We start from the raw sequence: 23,507 nt of genomic DNA on the forward strand, positions 1-23,507 counted from the left end.
ATCACAGATCTCACAAGTCTGGTACTAAGGGCAAGCTTCTAATTCATGCTGGCTGCTCAAAACCAGCTTGGTGTGTGTTGAGCAGCATTCCCTAATAGCAGGTTTGATGGATCAAGGCTGACCTGAAGAGGTGTTTGACTGCAGAGTTGAGGCTTTGTTCATGCAGAGCCCTGGTACAGCTGCTGCACTCTCTCTGTGCAGAAGCAGGGCTTTTTTTCTCTCTGGCACTCCATGTGACCCAGCCTCCTGTGAGCCTGCCTGCTCAGCAGATGGGGAAGAAAAACAATGATCCCTGAACCATCATTTTTTGAGGACTGCCAGTCATCAGGGCTGCAGTTTAAAAGAGAAAGTAGACTTCATGAGAGTAATAATGCCTTATGACCTGATAAAACCAATACAAAGCTTTCTTTCAGCTGTGAGTTTGATCCAGATACTACAGCTTTCAGAGTTTAGAAAAAACTTGCTTTTCATCTGGAAGCTTGTGGCCTCAGATTTAAAGTGGCTCTTAAGTCTCCATCTAATTACAAATTCTGTTTTTGAAAGCAGAGATGTTAGGAGTTATAGGTCAGTCTGCCATAAGCTAAATTTAGCCTTCAAATTTACTTAAAATAAAGTTTGGTTTTAGCCCTGCAGGCTAACCAGATCGTTCAGCCAGTTTGATCAGGGTTTTGTCCATATTTACAGGATTCAGCAGAATGTGATTGTAACTTTAGGGTTCAACAACTGTGACAGTCACTCTCATTACAAATAAGTTTCAGGAGAAATGGGTTGCCACCCTCCAATACCTGCTGTTTCAGGACACGTGCACTAAGCACTGCAGCCTAAAGGGACCAGTTTATTTTCTCTTCTGAACTGCTGGTAGACTGGCAATAGCAAGGACAAATTACAGCAGTTCTCTGGAGTAAGTGGATTTACTGAATGTTCTAAAGAGGAAATGCAAGTGCTAAATGATAGTATGTGGCTGCTTTTGGTTTTGTGGGTATGTTTTCATGGCAGTGGTATGTCGTACATACTTTTTTTTTTTTAGCTTGAACTACACTAAATTACTACTTTCATGCAATAAACCTGCATTTGAAATACCAGCAGGAACACAGCTAGACCTGCTATCTTGAATGGAGGCCAATAGCCTCCAAACCCAGCTGTTCCCTGGGTGCCAGTGGGTTCCTGTGCCTTGGAGGTGCCATGCTGGGGCACCACTTCCAAGGCACTGGCAAGAGCCAGGAGCCACTGCTGATGCCAGAGCAGCTGGGTGAGGCACCTTGTCTCTCCTCAGACAATGGCTTGTGGCTTCTGCTGAGTTCAGGCAAGATGTGGGTTTGTCCCTCTTGGCACATTCACCTTGCTGGTGGGTCTGACCTGTGCAGTCAGTGGATGTGGCCTCAAGGGGCTGCCACTGCAGTGGCCTGAGCCCCTGGTACACCCATGCCCTCCAGGGCAGGCACTCATAAAACACTCTCTTTTAACATATGCTTCACAAGTGTTAAATGCAGGGGTGCTGTGTTTCCAGCCTGAGTAGCTGCAGTAGGCAGTGCAGCTGTGCTGTTTTCCCTCTAAGGAAGGCAGTCCAGGACATGTCTCCTCCTTTGTGCAGGGGGAGATGCATTAGTTTGTGTCCTGGGCTGTGAAAGACTTTGCCCTGACTATTTTTTTGGCAGAATCCATTAATAATCATTCTTTCCACTTTTTCCTTGCTTACTAGCTAAGTACTTGCCATGTGCAGCTGTAAAAAGTTGTTTCCAAAGAGAAATAAACTGCAGCAAAAACTTTTGTAATTGGAGATGGGGAGGAAAGCAGAAGGGCGTTTTCAATTTGTTGTCCTTGGATGAATTTTGTTTGCTTTGTGCCATGCTTTAAGCTAGAGCTCTTTACAGGACTGTGCCCTCTTGCTTGTTTGCATCTCTGTCCTCCCACTCCTAGCTGGAGCAGCACCAATTTGCCTGTGTCCCTTGTGGGACCAGGGGATAATTGGGGCAGTCAGCATCAGTCAGAGAGCCCTGTCAATCAGCAGTGCCATGTCAATGCATCAAGATAGAAATCTCTTCAAGTCTTAAACTTTCACAAGACATAAAAATAGCATCCCCTCTCTTTTTATTTTTTTTTTCAGTGCCTCTCCAGGTAGATCAGAGAATTTAAATTCCTGCATTGTCTTTCATGTAACATTAGAATTGCTTTGAGTTTGAGGGAACCAAAAACTGATGAAAAGCAGAGCTGGTACCTTGAATGATGAAACCTTAGACTAGTCACAGACAACTTAACTGTGTGCCCTTCCTGTAGATGTTTAAATTGGCATCACCTGCTGTAGATGTGTGCTGTGCACTTGGATGCATATGTGCAAATTTCATGGTCCCAATATCATTGAGTTTTCAGGTGTAATCTGAAACCTCCAATTCAATGTTATCTCACCTATATTTTGTAAATGTATATGGTAAATAAGTATCAAGTCTGCTGCAAAAGCAGATGGAAGGATTTATGTAAAAATGGCTTTGTAAAGCTGTTGTGAGTAAAATTTTTATTGTAGCTCTATTCTAGTAAATGAAACAAAGTATAATTGTGGTTGGTAAATACTTTGATCTCAGCTTGACTTATATTGATATAAATATGAAGAATATTAGTATTGCCTATATTTTTTTCTTTGCATTTTGGCAGCTTATTTATGAAATAATTGAAACATCTCTTAGCTGTACCTTTCTTTTCCAAGTGACTTTTGACATTTTTTTCATACCAAAAAGCAGTGTTGGAAATACTTAACAGAAAAATTCATCCATGTGTTACTCAGGATGTTTTCCAGATTGGACCAAGTGGAAATTGCTGGTGATAGGAACAGCACATGAGTATTGCTGGTGATTGCACATATGCAAACTCAGATGCTGAAGGCTAAGGTCTCTCCTGTAACCTGTAGAGAGGTGTTCAGCGTGCTGTGGTTGGATTTGGACTGCTTTGCAAAGAGATAAACTAGATCCAAACAGAGGAGGAGGAATTTCAGGTTTGTCCTTCCACTGCTTCAGCTGCAGGTGGGAATCTGAGTGAGCAGGCACCAGGGCGTCAGCCTCCATGCCTGGGGAATCCCTAAACACCAGAGCACAGCTTCCAAAAGCCTCTGGGCTGGGACTGACCTTCTGCAGGGCACTCAGCAGGCCACTAATTTGCTTTGGAGCTGCCCTTCCCAAGGAGTGAGTCTGGAGCAGGAGATCCTCTGCAGGGTTTCTGTATGTAGGTAGCAGTTCCTTTTGTCCAGTAATTGGTGTTGGAGGCAGGGAACTTCTAGTCAGCTCAGCATAAGACACATGATGGATTCAGCAGTTCAGTACTCAAGAGAAAAGATGAATTTTTATTGTCCCTGCTGGTAGTCTGCTTTAGCCCTAGAACTTCAACTGGTGGCCCTCATCATTTTTCATACAGATTTTCATTTGGATTTTGGATCATATCTTCCTCTAAGTCTAAGAAGACTTCTTAGGTCAGGAATGAAACCAGGGCAGTTACCATCAGCTAAGAACAGGTGGTACTTTTTTTTTTTTTTTTTTTAAATGAAAAAAATTAGTCTCTTAAAACAAAGCTTTTCTTGTTGTAGTTCCAACACAATTAATATCAGTCTGAAATCTGTGTTTTTAAAAAGAGGGGAAATGATGGTTACATTTAGTAGATTTTTATATATGATGTGAAGAACCAAACAATGCAGAGATAATGGCAACCTTCAGTCTGCTTTACTTAATGGTTCCTTAGTGGTTATCTGCTCTGTTAGTTTTGTACAACCCATCTAAAGGTAGTTTTTGAGTTCCCTTAGTGATAATTTTTTAGTAGCAGTAATGCATTGCTTCCTCTGTCTGTATCTCTGAAGTTGCAGGAGAAGTTCATTGCTGGATTCCAGCCAGGCAGATGAGCGGCTGGTGCATGAGAAAAATATTTTGGCTTTGTTTTTAGTATGGATTAGAACAAGGCATCATTTGCCAGTACTGCCAGGATATTAGGTGATCCTGTAATTTCACATGTGCAATAATGTGTTTACAGTAATATCACTCCTTTCCTTTGTTGTTTTTAAATTGATCCTTTTCAAACCAAAAAGTGTATGGTAAGATATTTGACATTAAAATGAATATCTTATCATTGACTTACCTTCTGGTTGTTGGTTTTTTTTTTTTTTTTTTATTGCTTTGGATGTAATTTCTAAAGTTTTGGAGACCATTTAGAACAGATCATGAACTTTTGGCCAGAGTATCTTGAGTAGTCTGGGATGAGCTAAGATTGGCTCCAATGTGCAGAAGGGGCAATTGCAGTCCCAGAGTTTGGGGAGGGATTGTTTGCTCAAGAAAACCCTCTCTTTGCTTCAGATTACTTTTTGTCCCCTCTTTTCCCTCCCCTTTATTATTTCCATCCTGGTTTTAAAGTCTCTTCCACAGATTTGTTTTTATATTACCCAGAACCTTTAAAAACAGTTACTGAAACCATAGCAGCCCATCTGAAAGCTTTCCGAGACACAGTATGAACTGGAGAGCAGGCCAAGCCTCAGAGGGCAGAGGCTCTTTTCCAAGCAAGGAAGAAGGGATACTGAGAGTTTCTTTGGATCCTAGTGCTAATGTGTGCTTTGTTGTCCTGCTTCTGCATGTGTGGATGCCCAGCATATGTTCTGCAGCTTTGTGTATATCAGCACTTTGGGGGGTTGAAAGTGATAGCAATTTATTACTCTAAGCTATCATGTAAAATTTCTAAGAGAGAGTGTAATTTTGTAGCTGTTCTCAGGGGAGGATCTAAGATAAAATACCTATCTTGGTAAATACTAAAAGTATGCAAAGTAATGGTATATTTTATGTGTGTTCATTTATAACTCAGTAAAATGAAAATTTTCAATTGCTTTGTTGCAAAGTTGTACTAATTCCTTAGGCCATGTGAATTGTAAAAAAGTACCTGTTTTGTAGCAGCCCAGCAGAGTCTGCAAAGAACTTAACTTTTCCTGGCCAGCTTACTGAAATAAGCCTTTAAATGGCAGATCAAATGCTGTTTTACAGCTTTTTGAAGTGTAGGTCAGAGAAGGTTTGTGAACACAGGGGATACAAGTCATATGCAGAATGAGTTCTCATTTAGTACCTAGTCAGTTAATAAGACGTGGTGTGAGTTTCTGTTCAGTTTGTGGTTTGTGAGCAGGGCACAGAGGGTAAGTTTTGGGGAGTTTTTCAATAGATTGTGATCTTTGGAGACAAATGGCAGGGTATCTTGCTGGTTGCTCTCCCCAGGTTCATGGAGCAAGGTACCAGCAGTGCTGGACACAAGGCATGGCATCTCTGTGCAAACTGTGGCTGTGGTCCTTGCTCCACCAGCCTTCCTGATCCAAAGGATGGTGTTGTAGGAGTCAGTGCCAGCCTTGCTTGCTGACTGTGACAGTTTTCAAATTCACTACTTATGTGCAAATATGATTTGGTGCCTCACAAATGACCTGATTTAATAACTAACCCCAAGCTGCAGTGCAAATCCTTCCACAGGAGAAAGCATCAGGGAACTTCATGGGATGCATTCTTCTTAACCTCTGAGTCTGATCTCAAAAAGTTCAAATGCTTCAGCAAAGTCAGAAGGTACAATGAGTCCCATCCAGTCTCCTCTGAAAACTGGCCTGAGCCTTTCCATGAACTCTAATGAGAATAAATTCAGGCTCTCCATCTCTGCCCAGTCTAGTGGAGGTTTCTCACCACTTTGCAGCCCCAAATCACTCAAAATTAGCTTTAAGAATGGAAAATTAGATTTTTTGTTGTTGTTGTTTTTAATTAAAATTTCTACCAGACCTGGTTGCCTGTTTCTCACAAAACTGATTTATGGGTCTTGCTGTGCTGCACCAAGGCTTTTATTGACAGTAACCTGGCTCTGAGGTGGTGGTTTTCCTGCACTGCCTATGGTTGAGCAGACTCCCTTACATTATGCAGATCTGGGGCTGGTTTTTGTTTTGCTTTTCCCACACTTCAGGCAAATCAGTCTTTGATTATTCCTCTAATGACAGGTATTCAAGTTACTCTAATTTATGTCAACACCTGGGCTGTAAAAACTCTAATGCACTCTTGCTTGTGGTCTTTCCCTGATGACTGCCCAGGCCACTTAGCTTTTTGTTTGGGCTTTTGATGTGAAATCTGAGCTGATCCCTATGCACTGTAGTTTTTCAACATTCTTACAGGAATTTTGTAATAATTTTAAGAGGCAGGGATTGGAAAATGGTGCATTAAATTTATTCCACATGTCTTGCTCTTATATGCCTCAGATTTCCCCTTTAGAGGTAGTTACTATTTTAATATCATTATATAAATGCTGCTTTAATAGACCAGCCACAATTCACTGCATGTTTAATAAGACTTAGTTGATAGTGATGAAGAAAATGCTTTATATTAAAAAAAAGCCTATTTGAATGCTGAAGCCAATTGAATTCTAAACCTACACCTAGTGAGAAATAAAACAATCTGACATTGTGGGAAATCCTTGATCCTTTTCTATAGGTATTCATGATTATTAAATGTTTTTGACTGCAGCTTCCTGTCACCATGTTGGTGAGAGAAAGATAGATGGAGGCACATCAACAAGGGTGCTGTGCAGGTCACATAATTTTTAGTTTAGTGCCCTGGGCGTGGAGAGGATGTGGTGTGGGGTGTCCCATAGCTGCCATGATGTAATCTGCAGCTCCAAACCAGCTCTTTTCATCCCAGCCTCAGGTCTGGCAGAGAGAAGCCCCTCTCATTTATAACTACTGCTCTGAAGAGGACTGCAGCACACCACTCAGCAGCTGTGGGCAGCAGAAGTCCACCAGCAAAATCCCAGAGCTTGCTCTCCCTATTTGATTGCTTTCTTGACTTTTTGCTTTGTGTTCTGAAACTTGCAACAGCTCAAATGTCAATTCGGACTAATTTATGGTACTTTTGGCCAGTTATGCCACAAAAAAAAGTGGATAGAAGGAAAAAATGCTCCAGGTTTCTGTCAATTTGATTCAAGTAACAGAATTGCAGTCATGTTACACAAAGCACACAAGTGGTCAGAGCTGTAACAACCTAGAAATGCAAGTGGAGCAATAGGTGGAAAGGCAAAAGTGAATATGCTTATATAAGCAAAAGCTGGTTTTCCATGGTAACAAGCTGGGCATTCCTAGGCCAGGCCATGACTTTCTGCTTCTGGGTCACCAGGTGTGGCTTGTGGGACACATCCCTTCCTGCCCCTTGCTGTTTGATGCCTGCTGCTGCCAGGCTGTGAGTGACCCTGTCTGGTCAGAGATGAGTGGTGCCATGTTGTGAGGATAAGATGGTGGGAAAAGTCTGTTCTTAAGTGCAGTTATTTTTGTTCTGATTTAGGACTAAATAATCTGGAGGCAGCACTCTGAAATCCCTAATTTCTGAACTAGCCTGTTCACCCTACCAACAGCTCCTCGAGCTTAAGACAATTTTGGGGAGATAGCTGTGCAGGGCTGAGCAACCACATGACACTGAGTGGTCACTACTGCAGTGATGAGACACTGGAAAAAGCAGCCCCATTGCAGAGAAGCTCTTGGGCTGTGTGTTAGGAACACTATATTGTGAACACAAAATGTTCACAAGGAGGAACAGGTGAGGCAATAAGCTGGAGAGGGACACCAGGTCGTTTCTTGCTGCAAGTGTGTTGTCCCTGTGTGGAGAGGTTGTCCTGTGACCTCTCCAGAGCACTGGGAGTCAAGTATCCCTGTCAAGGTCAGTTCCTTGGCTGTGCTGGGGCAGTGTGCCAGGGTAACAGCCTCGTGTGTTGGTTCCAGCACTGGCCTTTACTAAAGGCTGCAGTGGGTGGTAGATGGTGGAGTGTTGCAGGCTCTGCTCTGGACAGCTGCAGGAGAGTTGACAAACAGCTCATCCTTAGCCATCACCTCTGTCTGGGAGAGAGGGTGAGGCCTTTTGCCCTAGGGCATTCTGCAGAGTGGCTGGGGGAAGGGCCCTTCATTTTTAGGTAAGGGGGCACCAGTGGGGATGGAGATGGAGCTCTCAGAGGTTGCAGTGTCTGAACATATGTCCTGCTGTCCTGAGGACTGGGTTTCAGTCCAGTAGCTAGATTTTTCTGCTGGATTTGTCCATGGCCTCCTGCTGAGGAATGACACACGTGCCTGTTTTAAAACACTGTGTAAACTCCCTCCTGAGGTGCCTGGTGCAGCTGGGCTTTGCTCCCTTTGCAGGGCTGAGGTCCTGTTCCCCTGGACCAGGTTGCTGTGGTGGGGAATGTGACCTGACCCTTGTTGTCTCAGCAGACAGGAATATTTTTGTACAACTCCTCTACCACTTTCAGCAGAAAGAAATGCCAGGAGTATGGATTAGATGTAAACAATTTCTGTTTTCAGTAAGTCAGATATTTTCTGCTATTGTGTATTTGCTCTTACATTATCAGATTTTCTCAAGTCAACATCTAAACACTTAAACTGAAAGCTTAGCTGTTTTTTTCAAACAGGGACTATATTGGTTACTAGAGGCAGTCCTGCAGAGTTAGCCATTGCATGTGGTCCTCTGCATATCTTGAATATTTCACTTTAAAAAAAAAATTCAAAATACTTAGATTAAAACAATATTCTGTCACCATAGCAGCCTATTTCTTAGCTGTAATTTTCCATGGATGCATCACCACTGGATTTTCTCCATATAACTCTCAATTGTGCCTGGCAAATGAGGTTTGCTGGGTGCAGCTTGCTGTGGATTGTAGGTATATCTGGCTCTTACTGCTCTCAGCAGCTGTGGTCATGTGCTGGCTCAGGGGTCTGTTGCCTCACTGGTCACTGACATGCACAGTAACCTGCTCTGTTCTGTGTTCCTGTGGTGGTAGGAAGTAGATGCAAAATGTTTAGGGAGTATTAGGTCTCTGGGGAATTGCCCAGTGTGAGCATGCTGAGTGGAGGATCACTGTGCTTGGCTGGATGCTCTGGGATGAAGGAGTGAGCATGAGGAGTGTGGAGGAAGATGGAGATGCTGTAGGGTGAACAGAGCACAGGGGCCTGGGATAACACATGTAGAGATGTGAAAGCACCTGACAGCACTCTTACTTTTTCCCCCCTAACTAGTCATGTCTTTTGTTTATTCTTCTTGTTATTTATCTTTACTGGTCCTCACTAGCTCCCCAACACCTGCATCTTTCACATACCTCTTAAAACGGCATAACTGAGCTAAACTAACTCTGCAATTTATTGAAAAGGCTATGTCCAAAACAAAAATATATCCTCTCTCTGCAGTCTAAGTAGGGCAGGAAAAATTCTCACTGTGTTACTGGCTTGACATCTGTTTTTTTCCTAAGAACTACTCCATGTGCTTCTGCTAGAGACCTTCAGGCTTTTGCCTTCCACTTCTCCCTTTTTTGGTCCCTGCCTGCAGCAGGATGCTGTTGCATCCCACACCAATCACTGCCAAATTGGCAAAGGTGCATTTCCCTATGGGAGATCCTCCCATGTGTGTTGTTCAGCTTGGGCCAAATGCTATTTCAGGGCCACATAAACTTCATCCACTTTAACCTGTGCCTATGAATAAAGTTTATCATCCATCACCCCAATGGCAGTTTATGGGAAAAGAAAGGAAACTTTGGCTCTGGGTCTAGGCAAGAGCTCTCCATCACTGACTGGTATACCTCCTCTGCCCTGGCATTTTGTGTAAGGGTGGCATTTTTCAGTGTGGTGGAAAGTCATACTCATACCACTCATTTCGGGTACTGTGGAGAGTTTCCTTGAAATGCCAAAAGTCCCCAACAAAGCAGGCTTCCTCTCACTGGCAGTGGCAGCTCCCCAGAATTTCCCTGGGTCTTGCACTTCCAGAGTAACTTCTCCTCTGTTGGTCTCTCTTTTGGCTGTCCAGATCTTTGCAAGTGGTTTTAAGGGTGAAAAGTTAGTGCCTCCTTTTGCTGCCACAGCTTCCTCCAGACAGGATAGAAAATTTACATTCTCACACCCTTGTAATGCCCTGTCTTGGGCCACAAAGTCTTGAAATCCCTTCACCAAAAGAATTGTCTTCTCAGCCAAAAACTATTCTTGAAAGACCATCACTGGTGTTAAAGAATCCAAAAATACTGACAGTAACATTTTAAATGTCACTTTGTTCCTCTGGAGCTCCTCAGTTTCAAAAGTTTTATCCTAGTTAGGAGAATGAAAATTCAGGCTGTCCTGCTGAGTATAGGCTTGTTATACAGCAGTCCCAGTGTCTCAATCAAAATTTGGTGACTCAGGTTACTTGAGTGCTGGACAGGCTTTTTACTCCTCCATGTGCAGGTGACTGAGGCCAGAGAGTCTCCTAAATATTTTTTCTTCACCCTATAAGGGAATTTTTCTTCCGTATCTTCCGGTAGCTTCATGCTCAACTGAATTTGGTTTGGTACCCTTGTTGAACTCTTCAGGGACTTAAACTGATCTATCTGTATATTTATTTATAGGTTTCTATATATTTAGAAATTTTAATAAAAAGAGAAGAAGAAAAACACCTGACTTTTTCAGGGGGATTTACTGACATGGCGTGGCATGGGAGGAGCACCTTCAGCATCCTCTGAAGTTCTCATTCACTGTGCCACACTCCTGGACTGACATTTGGTGCAGGGAGCAAGCACTTCTGGCCTTGGGAGATTGTGGTGGTGGAATGTGGGACATGCAGGCTTACTAATGACTCAGGTCTGCCAAGGAAAGTGGGAGCAGGGGGGCTCAAATTTCATGACATGATTGTAACTATTTTTGGCAAAAAAAGTTTAATATCTCAGTACTCTGTTAAAAATGATTAATGAAAAAAATATTGTGATCTGCATAAAACTGATTGTGAGTTTCCAACTGCTTTGTAATGTGTTTAGAGTTAGCTGTCCTTTTTGTTTTGAGTGCTATCTTACTAAAGTACTTGGTAACGTACCCCTATTTCCTCAAATTCACATTTTAAAACAAAAAATGTTCCTTCTTTCATTAGGAGAAAGTGATGGATTTTGAAAAAAACAAATCAGCACTGGTTTAGAAGTTGGGTCCTTTTGCAGAGAGCAATCAGCATTTTAATTGACAACTTTGGGGGTTTTTCCCCTTAAATTTATAAATTCTGTTTTCTTTCTACAGTTGCTTGTTCCTTCCTCTTTTTTTGCTTGGAAATTAATCATGCAGGAAATGATTAACCACAGTGAGCTTGTCTGTCTGCCTCTGACTCAATGTTTAGGAGGGAGGGCCTTCAAGTAGCTCAAAATGCCTGACCAGATATAAACCATGCACTTGGTTTATATCACACTGCACATCCCACAATAAAGGTCATGTTCCTTTTTGTTTCTTTTTAGCATTCATGAAATTATTTCTGAAATACCAAATTCAGTCTGAAGTGCCCAGAATTTGTGTTTCACTGGATTCAGTGTAGTGCCATTTTTGCCCATTGCTCTGCAGAGCAAGGGGCTCTTTGCAGGATGCAGTGTATGCTTCCTCTCTCCTCTGTTTTGGTTTTTAAATGAAGGGAGTCTTTATGGTGATGCATTGCATAACCTAGCATTCTAGTTTCATTCCTGATGGTGGCTGCTGCCTGTGCCTGGTAGTTTGCAGAAATCAGAGCTTTTCTAAGCAGGTGTTCTTCACGCAGGTGATGTTGGAGCATCTCACTTGCAGCGGCGAGGGCGGCTCTGCAGAGGCAGCAGGAGCAGGCTCTGTGCACCCTGCTCTCGGCAGGGCTGCAGGGAGGCTGTGCCAGCCCAGGGCTGTGGCCAAGGCAGGGCAGGGAGTGTGAGCACTGCAGTGCTGGGTGCTGCTCGGGGCACGGGCAGCACTGAGCTGGATCTGCGGAGGAGCCGCGCTGGGCACGGTGCTGCTGGCACCTGCCACGATGGGAGAGCAGCTGCTGTGCCCAAATCTTTCTCTCTGGCTGCCAATCCCAACCTCTGTGCCCTCTGGGGCTCGCTGCCTGATGCTGTGGTGTACCTACGGGTCAGTTACTGCATCCTTTCTGCACCACCACCACTCACCTGGACAGAACAATTCTATATAGCTTCCTAAAAGCTGTGATAATTTACACTGGTGCCTAGAAAATATGGCTTGGTGTCCTGATGTGTCCTGGGTTTTCAAGTGCCAATACACCTTCAGCCTTGGTCTTTTGGAACCAGTTCATTTTCCACACCATGCAGCATTGTAAGATACTTGTTTGTTAACAGATTTGGTGGGTAAAGCTTATGGCTAGGTGAATTGGTTACTATTTCAGGTATTTTATAGTGTCAGCTGTTAGCAATTTAAGGTAATAGCCTTGTCTTAAGTTCATCTCTTTCCTACTAACCAAGAGCAAATAATGGTGTGAGTCCATTGCAGAGGTGTAGGACAGTAACCAAAGCTTTCCTCTAATCACAGAGTTATTCTCAACATCTCAGGACATCTCCATGCTCTGTGAGAAACAGTGATCCTGTGAGTTGGTGATGAACAAGGCAGCTGCAGAGTTCGAGTTCAGCATTGTGCTGATTCAGCTGCTTTGGTTCTGCAGCCCAAGAGGTGCTCTCATCCTGTGGGCTGCTCCCAGCACTGCCCTGTGCTGTGGGAGCAAGTCACCAGGTCACCAGACCGTTGTTATTCTTCACATGGGCTTACAGTGATCAAATTTTAAAATCCAGAGAGCTCCTCTTTTATTTTTGCTTAGAGTAAGTCAGACAAAGAAAATCTAATAATTGAACTGCAAGGATGAGTTAGAGCTTCAAAGACAGAGGTGCTGTTTCTTCCTGCAAAGTGTCAGCTTGAGTTTCTAAAAATCTCTTTTCCATCAGCAGAAGGAGAGTGACAAAAGTAAAAGTGGAGCAGTATTGCAACTTTAGTTTTAAACTAAAATTTGACAATCTAGGCTGTATTACAGACTCTGTAAGTGTATGCATAATATGTTTTTGTGTGGGCATGCAGGTTTCTCAGTCATGCCATGTGATCTCTTTTCTGATGGCTCCTAAAGGAAGTGTGTGCTCTAGAGCACCATTAGTAAACAACCCTGCAGGATGCTCATGCTAAACTTCAGGCCAGTTTTGCCAGAGTAGTTATTATAGAAGCTTGTCCTGTGCTTCCAAAATGCTATTTTCCAGCCTGTCTCTGAGGGCTATAGGGCTTTAACAGCAGCAAAATTCAAGCTCATCATTGTGTACCTAATTTTGATGGCAGTTCTATTGAGAAAGCCCTTCAGTACCAGAAATGCCACCTAGTGTGCAGTGATTGAGTGCAGGTACATGTGAGATGGCATAGAGAAGGAGGGAATATCTGGTGCTTTTCTCCCCACTGCCTCCTTGCAAATCAAGTATGCAGAGAGGGTTTTGGAGAAGCTGAATGTGTCTGTGGGTAGTGGCTTCCCCATAGAGAACTCAGGCTTTAAGCATCACCTCACTTCCTCTTTATGCCACCTATTTGTTAAGAAGCTGATCTAAAACAATGCAGTTGAAAGGTAAAAAAGGTAGAACAGAGCAGCCCAAGCAGGAAACAATCTCTAACTAACAGGGAGGTAGACAAGCTATGGGACTTTACAGGAAGGGCTTCACAGACCACCTGGCTCACTTGCTGCATTCAGGTCTGAGCTGCCATAAAGGATTCATTTAAAAGTCAGGTATCAAACCAAACTGTGTTCTGCCTACTCCAGAAACTTGTCTATGACACATGGAGTACCAAGGAGACTGATGGTACATTGTCTAGACTGCTTTAACTTCTTAGCAAAGCAGTGCAGAGAGAAGAATTTCTCTTTTTAATCCAATGAAACAGTTAAAAGCTTGGTGAAATACCCTCATGGCACAGTTAAGCTGGAGACAACTGCAGCTGTGAAAAGACTGTGTTAAGAAACAGGATGGTTGTGGTCTGCTGTAAGAAATAATTTTCCTGTTGACTATTTTTTTAAACAGGAAGCTGAAGAACAAAGCAGCATTAGTCTTGGTGCTTTTAATAGGTTTCAGATTTCAGATATTGCATTTAGAATATGCTGATTGGGAAAGGATTGGGCTTTGTGCAGAATTTTATGTAACAAATGAGAGCTACAATTTGGGAGATGGTAATATAACTAAATTCAGGCGGATCCTCTGAATGTGAGGCTGTTGTTTCTCTGGAGGAGCTTAAGATGCTCAGTAAGCAGCAGAGGGCTGAGGAGGGCAGGCTGGTCTGTTGCAGCACTCTGAACGTGTGTGTTTGCACAGCAGTGTGTAGGCTTGGCTTCGCACAGTTTCCTCTCTGTCAGTCCGTCTGTCTGTCCGCCAGCTTCCCCCCTGCTCCGCTCGTCTTTCGCAGTAACTGGCAGCAGTTTCTGCAGTATGGGAGAGGAAAGCCTGCAGACACTCCGGATGGCACTAGTGCCTCGCAGCACTTTGAACTCCGTGATTTTTCTAGATGGTCAGCGAGAGCTATGGGTGATGCGTCTGACTCCTTGCCCCCTAAAGATTTTGCACAAAATCCATTAAAGTCTTATTTCAGAAAATACTTCTTCTGAGGAAGGTAACTCAGCAATTTGGGAGGGAGAAGGGGGAGGGAAGGGGGGTTACAGCTGTATTCTAATTATTTTGAAGTATGAGTATCTGATGAGATAAATCTGTATTTCTAAACAGTTTTTTCTGACACACTTATCATGGATCATGTCAGAGCCATTACAGACTTCCTAGGTGATGACTCACTGCAAATGCCATTTTGTTTCTTTCAGCACATTTTCCTAATGTTCATTTTTACTGTAAAGGGTACTGTACCAGCATGATGTTGATTTTACAGATACTGTGCTATTATACTTCACTTTGGCTTAATCTAAAACAATTAAGTTACTTTAAAAAGTAAGAGCTGTGTATTCATGTAAATAACTGCCCTGGGGACCTCAGCCATTAGCCTGGGGTTGTCTTGAGACTTATCCTTGTTCCTGTTCTCACTGTGTTTACCTGGTTTATGCAAACATTATATAAGTAGTGGCAAATCATTGTTACTAAAGGTGGCTCAGGTGAAATGGGTGAAAGCTCAGATAAAAGGGTAAAGCACATGCTGAAATGCCATAGCACTATTAGAAATGCTCCAAAGCCCCTGATAGGCACTGTTCCAGTAAGCTGTGTGCTAAAATGCCACAAAAAGCCCTTGTGACTTGAAAAGATAGTCCTTGACGCTTGGTCCTTTTTTTGTGGTTGTTTTCCCATAATTTTGTTGCAATAAATCTCCTGTATCTCAGGTGTGACCCTCCTAGGATTGCCCAGACTGAAAGTTCAGCTTGGAGTGGGGAAAAGTGGGAGCCTGGTCTCTGGCAGGGAAGCTTGTGATAGGCTGAGCTTTAGCAGCCAGGCTTTTCAGTCTGCAGAAGCTGAGAGAACAGGCTGCCTGCTAGCTCTTTCTCCTCAGGGAGAATGTCCAGAATGTGTCTGTGTGTGCTGCTTCTGAGGAGGAAGGTTCATTCAGACATGATAATGGAGTTTGGGATCTTCAGAGTAAGCAGGGAGAGAGGAAGAAGCATGAGACCCCATCCCAGAGCTCTGCTGTTCCATTCTACCCATAACAGTGTTATGATCTTAAAGTGTGATGCCTTCTTGGAGTAAGGGCTAATGGCATAGCTATGGGGCTATCCTGAAGCACTTCCATGGGAGCAAGATTGTTGGATTTAACATAGTTCAGTTTGGTTACTGCATTTTGTGCACTGCCATAGCAGTGTATGGGCTATGTAAGTGTTCAAAACTGGATGTATATCTAAGGGTTTGTATGGCAGTGGGGATCATGTAGAGAGCCCCTGTTTAAAGATGCAGCTGATTTCCATACAATTAAATATAAAGTGCTTTTTATCAATTAATTAGACTTTAAAAATGTAGAAGATAAACCTGCTAGTTGCAAGGATTTTTTTAGCTGAGTAAAAATTTATTAAGATGTATTTATCTCTGGACTTTGTGTATTTGTGTTTTTCTGTGCAGGTTTCTTAGCAAGCGCAGACAGAGCTCAGTCTTCCACCATGCCTGTGCCTCCCCCTCCAGCTCCCCCTCCACCCCCAACACTGGCCTTGGTAAGTTTTATTGGAGGTAAATATATGCACTGTTCTCTGCTGCTGCTTGTCACTCTGAATAGGATGTCCAGAGATACTCAGGTGTGGATCAGGGTATCCATGATATTTGGGGAAAGCTCTCCAACATATTGTTTATGGTTGATCATTGATCCTATGAGAAGGACCATCACTTCCACTGCCTTCCAATTCTCATGTGGATATCACTATCCACTCTAACTCTTCATCCTTTTATTCCTCCCACCCTGGTGGCTGATGTGGAGGAGAGACAACAGCTTGTCTGAGGAGAGTTGAAGTCTTGCTATCCTCTTGTCTTTCTCCAAACCTGTACTCCCACTTTCTCCAGTACTTCCGTGACTTAAGCTGGAAAAAAAATCAATCCTGTTGTTTAAATTTGGTAAGGATAGCTCTTAGCTAGCATAGCTCCCTCAGCCAGCCTGTGGTATCAGAGCACAGGATCCAATGCTGGCACAGTGTGGTAGGTGAAACTACATCAGACCTGACTTAAACTGGAATAGAGCTTGTGCTGTGCTTGCCTTCCAAACAGTCACCTCACTGACAAGAAGGAAGAGGCTTCTTGAAATGCCAGTTTGAAGCACCTAGATATTTACAGAGTAAAACCCTACACAGAATGGGCTGTCTCCAATGAGTTTTTTCTTCATTTTCCACCACAAGCGAGATAGAGTCTCTGCTCCCTCCATGACAACTCTCCCCACCTTTCAGGAAATCTCTGTAACACTGATCTGATAAGCTAGAAAATGTTTCAGGCACCATTTCCTAGAAGAAAGAGGCATGTATATGTGCATATAAGTGCATTATTTGGAGGTTTTTTGTTCTTTCTTGAAAAACTGTCACCAAAATATGAAGTGAAAAGAGAGGACCATTGAGACAAATCTCATACATCCAAAGGTTTTATTTGGTCTATATGAAGAGGTCAATATTACTGAAAATTGCCATTTTTAAGTTTTTCTATCTAAGCTAAAATAGTAGACAAAGGTCCATCTTTGCTCTGATTTATCTAGAAATTGTATTTCCCCACAACTTTCAAGAATGTCCACCTTCTTGTATGATCAAGTTATGTGTGTAGTTTGTTCTTGTTCAGTCTCCAAAACGGCAGTTTGCCACAGATATGCCTTGGCTTTAAAAAAAAAATCAGAGATTCTACATCATGAGTTCAAAAAGGATGAATTCACATGGAAGTGTTCTGTTTCTAATGAATAATGGGGGTTAGAATAGCAGTAGTGTTGGGGACTTTGAGTCAGTAACAAGGCCAGCTACCTTTAATATCATTCATAAAACTAGACATGGCATTCTACCTACCCACTCCAATGCTGTTAAACCAGACACTGAAGTCTCTAGTAACTACCATATTTGAGCAGAACTTTGTATCTAGAAGTTGGGGTTTATTTTGCCTCCTCATTTTTAATTTTTGTTTTGCAGGCAAATACTGAAAAGCCATCCCTAAGCAAGTCAGAACAAGCAGGGCGAAATGCTCTATTATCTGATATTACCAAAGGAAAAAAGCTCAAGAAGACTGTTACTAATGACAGAAGTGCTCCAATTCTGGACAGTAAGTAAGATTCTACATGTTGGAATTTCTATAAGCATGGTTCTACAGATCTGAAAGCAGAAAATTATTTTATATATCATCAGATGAATTGCCATGAGAGTAGATAAAAGAAAGTGCCAGAAATTGGCATGCATAAAAATAAATTCTATTCATCATGAATGAACAGTCAGCTGAGAAATCAATTACTGCTTATGACGTGTGAATGTAATTTGTTAGCTAATTCTCATAAAGTGGTTTATTTTCCTGTTTGCTTATATCAGAGAACTGTTCAGGCCCTACCAGGAGTTCTGTTGAGGACCTGCAGCAGATAGACAAACAAAACCCCCATAAGGACTGAGGAGAGGACAGAGAATTAAGTGGAATTTCAGGCTCTACTTTTGCATAAACAGTATTTGCCTGGCATGACACCATTGGCTCCAGTACCACTTAGTGCAAAATCAGAGCCAGAAGCCACAGCTGTACCTGTGTGTCACTGCTGCATGCAGTTTTGTCACTCCTGGAGTGACTGAGGGGTGTTATCTCTTTGGCTGAGCCTTGCTGTTCAGCCAGCCCAGCAGTACTGCACAAGGCAGTGACTCCACTTACCTTATGGAAATAAGGTCTCTATCCAGCTGTGCTGCTGCTGTGTCTCACAGCACATCTTGGTAGGTGCTAAGAGGAGTCTGGAGAAGAGAAGTCCATGTAGCAAAAGTATTGGGAAGGCAGAACAGAAACAGGAGAAGAGTGAGGAACACAGGCCTGTGCTGACAGAGGAACAGCATTCATCACCTGAGGAGAAAAGACACTTCTACAGACTGATTAGCAAATATGATACACCTCAGTCTAGGTTTGGCCATGCAATTAAAGGCTGGCCTGTGATAGGAACATGATGATGAAAGAAGGAAATACCCAGAGGAGTGTGACCAAATAAAAATAATTGTAAAAAAATTAGATGCAGTTCTGCAATCAGTTAGCTACAGTTTTTAAAGATTATCTCTAAATGTGAAGTTACATGTTCTAGCTATAGTAATGAGCTGAAGGGGATTAAAGGAGGGGGCAAACAGTAAGATAAAAATGATGCAGCCTATTATGTTATTTACATGTATTAACAAATCATGATGAAAGACTAAACCATGGTAGCAGCATTTCTCCAGAGGTTAACACCCTGTCTGAGTCAGAGCCAAACTGAGCTGACTGCTTAAGAAGGAGAAGGATGATGTGAAACATTCCTGCATGGATGAACTCTTCCTTTTTTTCTTGGAGAAATTTTTAGAGATGTTTTTCATCTACACGTTTTAATTCCTTTGAAGTCAGTGAAATTTTTACCCACCCAAAGTTGTGGAAATCAAGATTCCAAAAAATTAGGCAATTGATCTTAGCCTATGTGGCCCAGCATCTGAGAGCTGATCTCCTCAGATATCCCAACCTGTGCAACTGCTTGTTTTGCAGTGATGCTCTGAATAAGGCTCTTCTCTGTAATGCAGTTGTGGAAACACTTTCATTTTAATTTTGGCGATTCAATTGTCACAGCAGAAATATTGACATTACAGAGAAATGGGAGAGAAAAGGGGAGGGCTGATAAAATAATTCCTGCCTACTGGATACATTAACAGCTAATGATCCTGTCACTGCACTTCTGAACCTATAGAAATGGCATCTCATTCTCTACTAGGCTTTGTTTAAATAAGTAGACATGTTGCAATGCCATCAATAATGAGAGAATTCTGTGCATTCCCAGCAGTTATCCCCAGAGATATCTTCAAGGAGGACCCTCTGCTTTCCTCTTTCCTTCGCTTTTTCCCATGAGATTACCCTGTTTCTGCTTATGGGGAAGTGGAGGGGAAGGATAAGAGAGCAAAAGTACAAAGAAACCAGAAGAAGTAACACAGGTGCTAACAAAGACTACATTGTATTCTCAGAAGTCCCATACGTTCTCAGTTCCAAATTCTCTGCAGCAATTTTCTCTGCTCTCCAGTCTAGAGCAGACTAAAGTGATGGCTTAATAAAGCACAGAGGCTATGGTTATTATGGTTAGTGCACCAGCTCCTCCACAGCACAGTGGTGGTGGTGATGATGGCAGCTGTGATGATCCAAACCTTCTGTGCTTTTGAAGTTCATCCATTTTTCCCACGCTACAAGCATTACTCTAATAAAGAGGAGACTTTGCAGGGTCAGTCTTGCTTCACTAACACAGAGGATCTTTTTTTCCAACAGAGCCCAAAGGACCTGCTGGAGGTGGTGGTGGCTTTGGAGGTGGCGGCGGTGGCGGGGGCTTTGGTGGTGGCAGCGGTGGCGGCTTCGGTGGCGGTGGACCACCTGGCCTTGGAGGCCTTTTTCAAGCAGGAATGCCAAAGCTCAGATGTACTGCAAGTCGAGATGCTGGTAAGAAAGACCTTGAATTTCCAGTGTGAAAAAATGGCATCGCTTAAAACCTCCATAGCACTGCAATGAATTACCTGCTGGGATTGAGAAAGCTAACAAATACCGTAAGCTCTAAGGAAATGTAATTTTCAGCCTGAATTTTGATTTATTCTTACTTTTAGGTTTAGTGAGGGAGAAGCCAGACTCCCTTTCCACCCATTCTCCTCGTTATTGACCAAAATTAAGATCTTGGTAGTGTTGAATGGCTACCTGCAAAGTACAGTCAGGCAGCTTATGTCCTGCCTGAGCTGTTGGGTGTGCAGGATCAGAAGGGAACAGGGGAAGATCCAGGTTAATTCTTTCTTGTGCACCAGGAAAAAGCATCTACTTTCCAAATGGAAAGAACTTGTGTCAGCTCCACAACAGTGTGATTTGCTGCTTAGGGAGTGCATGAGGCATCCCAGCTGGCTGATACACACACTGCATATGGAGGCTTGTCTGGAGTGTGCTTCTGTCTGACAAAACAGCTGCCCCAAGCCCCTTTAAATGAAGGACATCTGGGGCCACTGAGTTTTTAAAGTTTAAGGACATAGGATTTCATACTTGTTGAAGAAGGATTATGCAATGGGGGTAGTAGAGTGTCACAAATATTGCATATTTTATAACCTAACATAGTTTTTCAGCACAGCACATGTGTACAGAACAATGTCACAGCTGGTATTTTCTATTGTGTCACAGTCTATTTTTAGGAACTTGTATTAATACAAAAGTTCCTGGCATCGCAGAACAGTTCTTATGAGCTGCAGGGCCAGCTGCCTTCTTCCTGATGTGCACAACTACATGCCTAGATCACAGATACTAGAAAGGGCCGAAAAGAGCTTTTTTGCTGAACTTTTGTTGTTAAATGTTAAAAGCCAAGATTTCTTTGCTCTCAGGTGGACAGTGTTCAGTACTTGTTCTTCACCGTTTTCTTCCCTCCACGTTTTATTGCTGGCTGTATGACGGCTGCATCACTCGTGTTACTTTGTGGCCGCTTAACGCGTGCCTCCTGAGCAGTATCGGGCTGTCAGCGGGTACTCTAGAGTGTTTCCGATGGCACCGGGGCTGGGGCTGAGCCTCAAGGCAGGGGTGCCCGTGCCGGGCCGCCCGCAGAGCCCGTTCGGAACCGCAGCCCCGGTGCCGATGCTCCCTGTCCTGTGTCCGCAGACGCCGGGGGAGGCCGGCCGCCCGTCCTGCCGCCCGGAGGCCGCTCCGCCGCCGCCAAGCCCTTCTCGCCGCCGAGCGGCCCGCCGCGCTTCCCGGGGCCGCCCTCGGGGCCGCGCTCCGCCGCGCCGGACCCGCAGAGGAGCCGCCTGCCGCCGCCCAGGCCCGACGCCGGCTCCAAGCCCGAGGCGGCGCCGCCGCCGGTGCCCAGCACGCCGCGGCCCGTCGCCTCCAGCCTGCACAACCGGGGGTCGCCGCCGGTGCCGGGGCTGAACCGGCAGCCCAGCCTGGGGCCCACGCCCCCGCCCTTCCCGGGCAGCCGGGCCGCGGGGTCGGCCGCGTCCCTCCGGCAGCCGGGCCCCGGCCCCGCGCCCCCCTTCTCGGGCCGGCCGCCGCTGCCGCCCACCCCGGGCCGGCCGGCGGAGGACAAGCCGCCGCCCCCGCCGCCGCCCCCGGCCGGGCACCGGCCGCCCGCCGCCCGGGAGGCGTCTCTGCCGCCGCCGCAGAACAGCAAGCCGCCCGTGCCCGCCGCCCCCCGGCCCGCGCTCGGCGCCCCGGCGCCCCCGCTGCCCCCCGGCAGGCCGGGGCCGCCCCCGGTCCCGCCCGTCCCCGCCGGCGGCGACGAGATGCCGCGGCTGCCGCAGAGGAACATCTCGCTGGGGTCGTGCCCGGCGCCCGGTGGGGGCCGCTCCGGACCGCTGCCCCCGCCGCCCGGAGAGAGGCCGCCGCCGCCCGTCCGAGACCCGCCCGGCCGCTCAGGTACGGAGCGGGCACCGGCGGCACGGGAAGGGGTGCTTTCCCTGCCACGGGGGGCACGGGGAATGGGTGCTTTGGCCATGCCTTCGCCAGCTTCACACATGCAACAAGCACACCCCAGGATGACATCCCTGTCAGGGATTCTGCTGCTGGAAGCGAGGGTTTGTGGGCATCACGGTGGCTTAAGGAAAGTCAAAGTGCATCACCAGTGTGCTCACGTGTACTTCTACAGATCTTGGTAACTTTCATTATGTAATTGAAAAGAGTTGCAAATGGATTTCCCCATTACATTCTTTGAAGCGAAGAAGCTTTTAGTAAATGACAGCATCTGACTTCCTGAGTCAACCAGCGTAAGTTAATGGTCGAGTTCTGGAGAGTGGAGGTTTTTGGAACCTGACCTGCTACGTGTTCGGAGACACAAACACAGTCAAATACAAATAGCTTTAATGAAAGACCTAGCCGACAGTTGTTAAATGTAATAGCACTTGTTACAGCATGACTAAGTGTTGTTTCTTGCCATATGTAGATATCAAATTAGACAAAAAGTAGATTTGTCTCCTTTGAGCAATTTCATAATGTACTTCGTCCTCTGTGGCAATTATGGTTCATAACTTTAAAGAATTGCACATTGTAACTCAGCTTTCTGATACCTAGTAGTTGTCCCTTGAGATGAGAAAATGTAGGTACAATTGTGCCCTGTAACATCAGGTGGAGAAAAGCATTGCACAAAAGATACTGCTGGGAAACTCCATAGAGTTACCTTTCTTTGGAATAAACTCAGAAATCATCTCTAGCCGGCCCAGTCCTAGACAATAGAAATTAATGTCACAGGAGCTCCCACAGCCAGCTATGTTGCTTTCCAGCTCATTGAACCAGCCCTGGATCTCCAGCACCTACAGCAGCTGTGCAGCTACAGAAAATAGTGGCCCTGAAATTGTGCTTTGTGCAGCTGGTTGCCAGCCCAGAGAATGGTACAATGCTAGTGCAGCCTGCAGTAAACAAATCAGAGAAATCCCATTGCAATTGACTGAGGGGATAGATCAAAGTTGCAGAGTGTCTGCAATTATTCAGTCACTTGCAGGAGTTTTTTTCAGCCTTGAACAGCCTTCCATCAGTGATGTTCTAGTTGATCTTTTTCTGAGGCAGATGGTTTTAGCAAACCTGAGCTAACTTTCTTCTGGCTCAATTCAGACACAGTAAGTAGAAGGAAGTTGTAGCAATACATTTTAAACATAAATACACCTGTTCTGCAGCAGTTCAGTATAGACAATGGAGTTTAGCTGGGTTTAGAGAGAGCAAGCAAAACTATTCTGAAAGTTGCTGAATACTTCTCATTCTTTGAAACCATTCCGTGAAGGCAAACTTTAGTAATTTGTAAAATAAAAAGGGGAGCAAAAATACACAAAGTACAGCAAGTTTCTTGAAACATTTCAATGCTTGTTGCTGGCGACACAATATCTACTGCTCTCTTTTCAGAGTGCATGTCTGCAGGTAGATTTCATCAAGACAGGGAAGCATTTATTGAAAATTAACATAATTGTCAGTTGCCCAACTGCACCAAACAGAGGTAGTGAGACTTTTGAACGTGCGTAACTCTCCACACCCTCTGCTTCACCTTCTCATGTCCTAACCATGGTCACTTTTCTCCCTGGCAGAAGCAGCTTTCCTGTCTTTCTTTACTTTTTTGTAGAAGCACTCTTCCCCTGCCTCAGGACAGCCCTGGGTCC

At 44.4% G+C, this 23,507-nt stretch overlaps 1 protein-coding gene across 4 annotated transcripts in view; it reads left to right on the plus strand.

Moving 5' to 3' along the window:
• The window catches only part of WIPF1 (WAS/WASL interacting protein family member 1), a 54,324-nt gene that overhangs the window by 22,158 nt on the left and 8,659 nt on the right, over positions 1-23,507 (plus strand). For 2 of the 4 annotated variants that reach the window (XM_079310349.1, XM_079310350.1), the window contains exons 3-6: positions 15,826-15,914; positions 17,352-17,481; positions 19,675-19,842; positions 21,028-21,783. In XM_079310349.1, coding sequence (XP_079166475.1) covers positions 15,864-15,914; positions 17,352-17,481; positions 19,675-19,842; positions 21,028-21,783 — 1,105 coding nt within the window. In that variant the 5' untranslated portion in view covers positions 15,826-15,863. The other 2 variants (XM_079310351.1, XM_079310352.1) reach the window with 2 other exon arrangements.

The sequence above is a fragment of the Erithacus rubecula genome, assembly GCF_903797595.1.
Source record: "Erithacus rubecula genome assembly, chromosome: 8".
In the NCBI taxonomy this organism is placed as follows: domain Eukaryota; kingdom Metazoa; phylum Chordata; class Aves; order Passeriformes; family Muscicapidae; genus Erithacus; species Erithacus rubecula.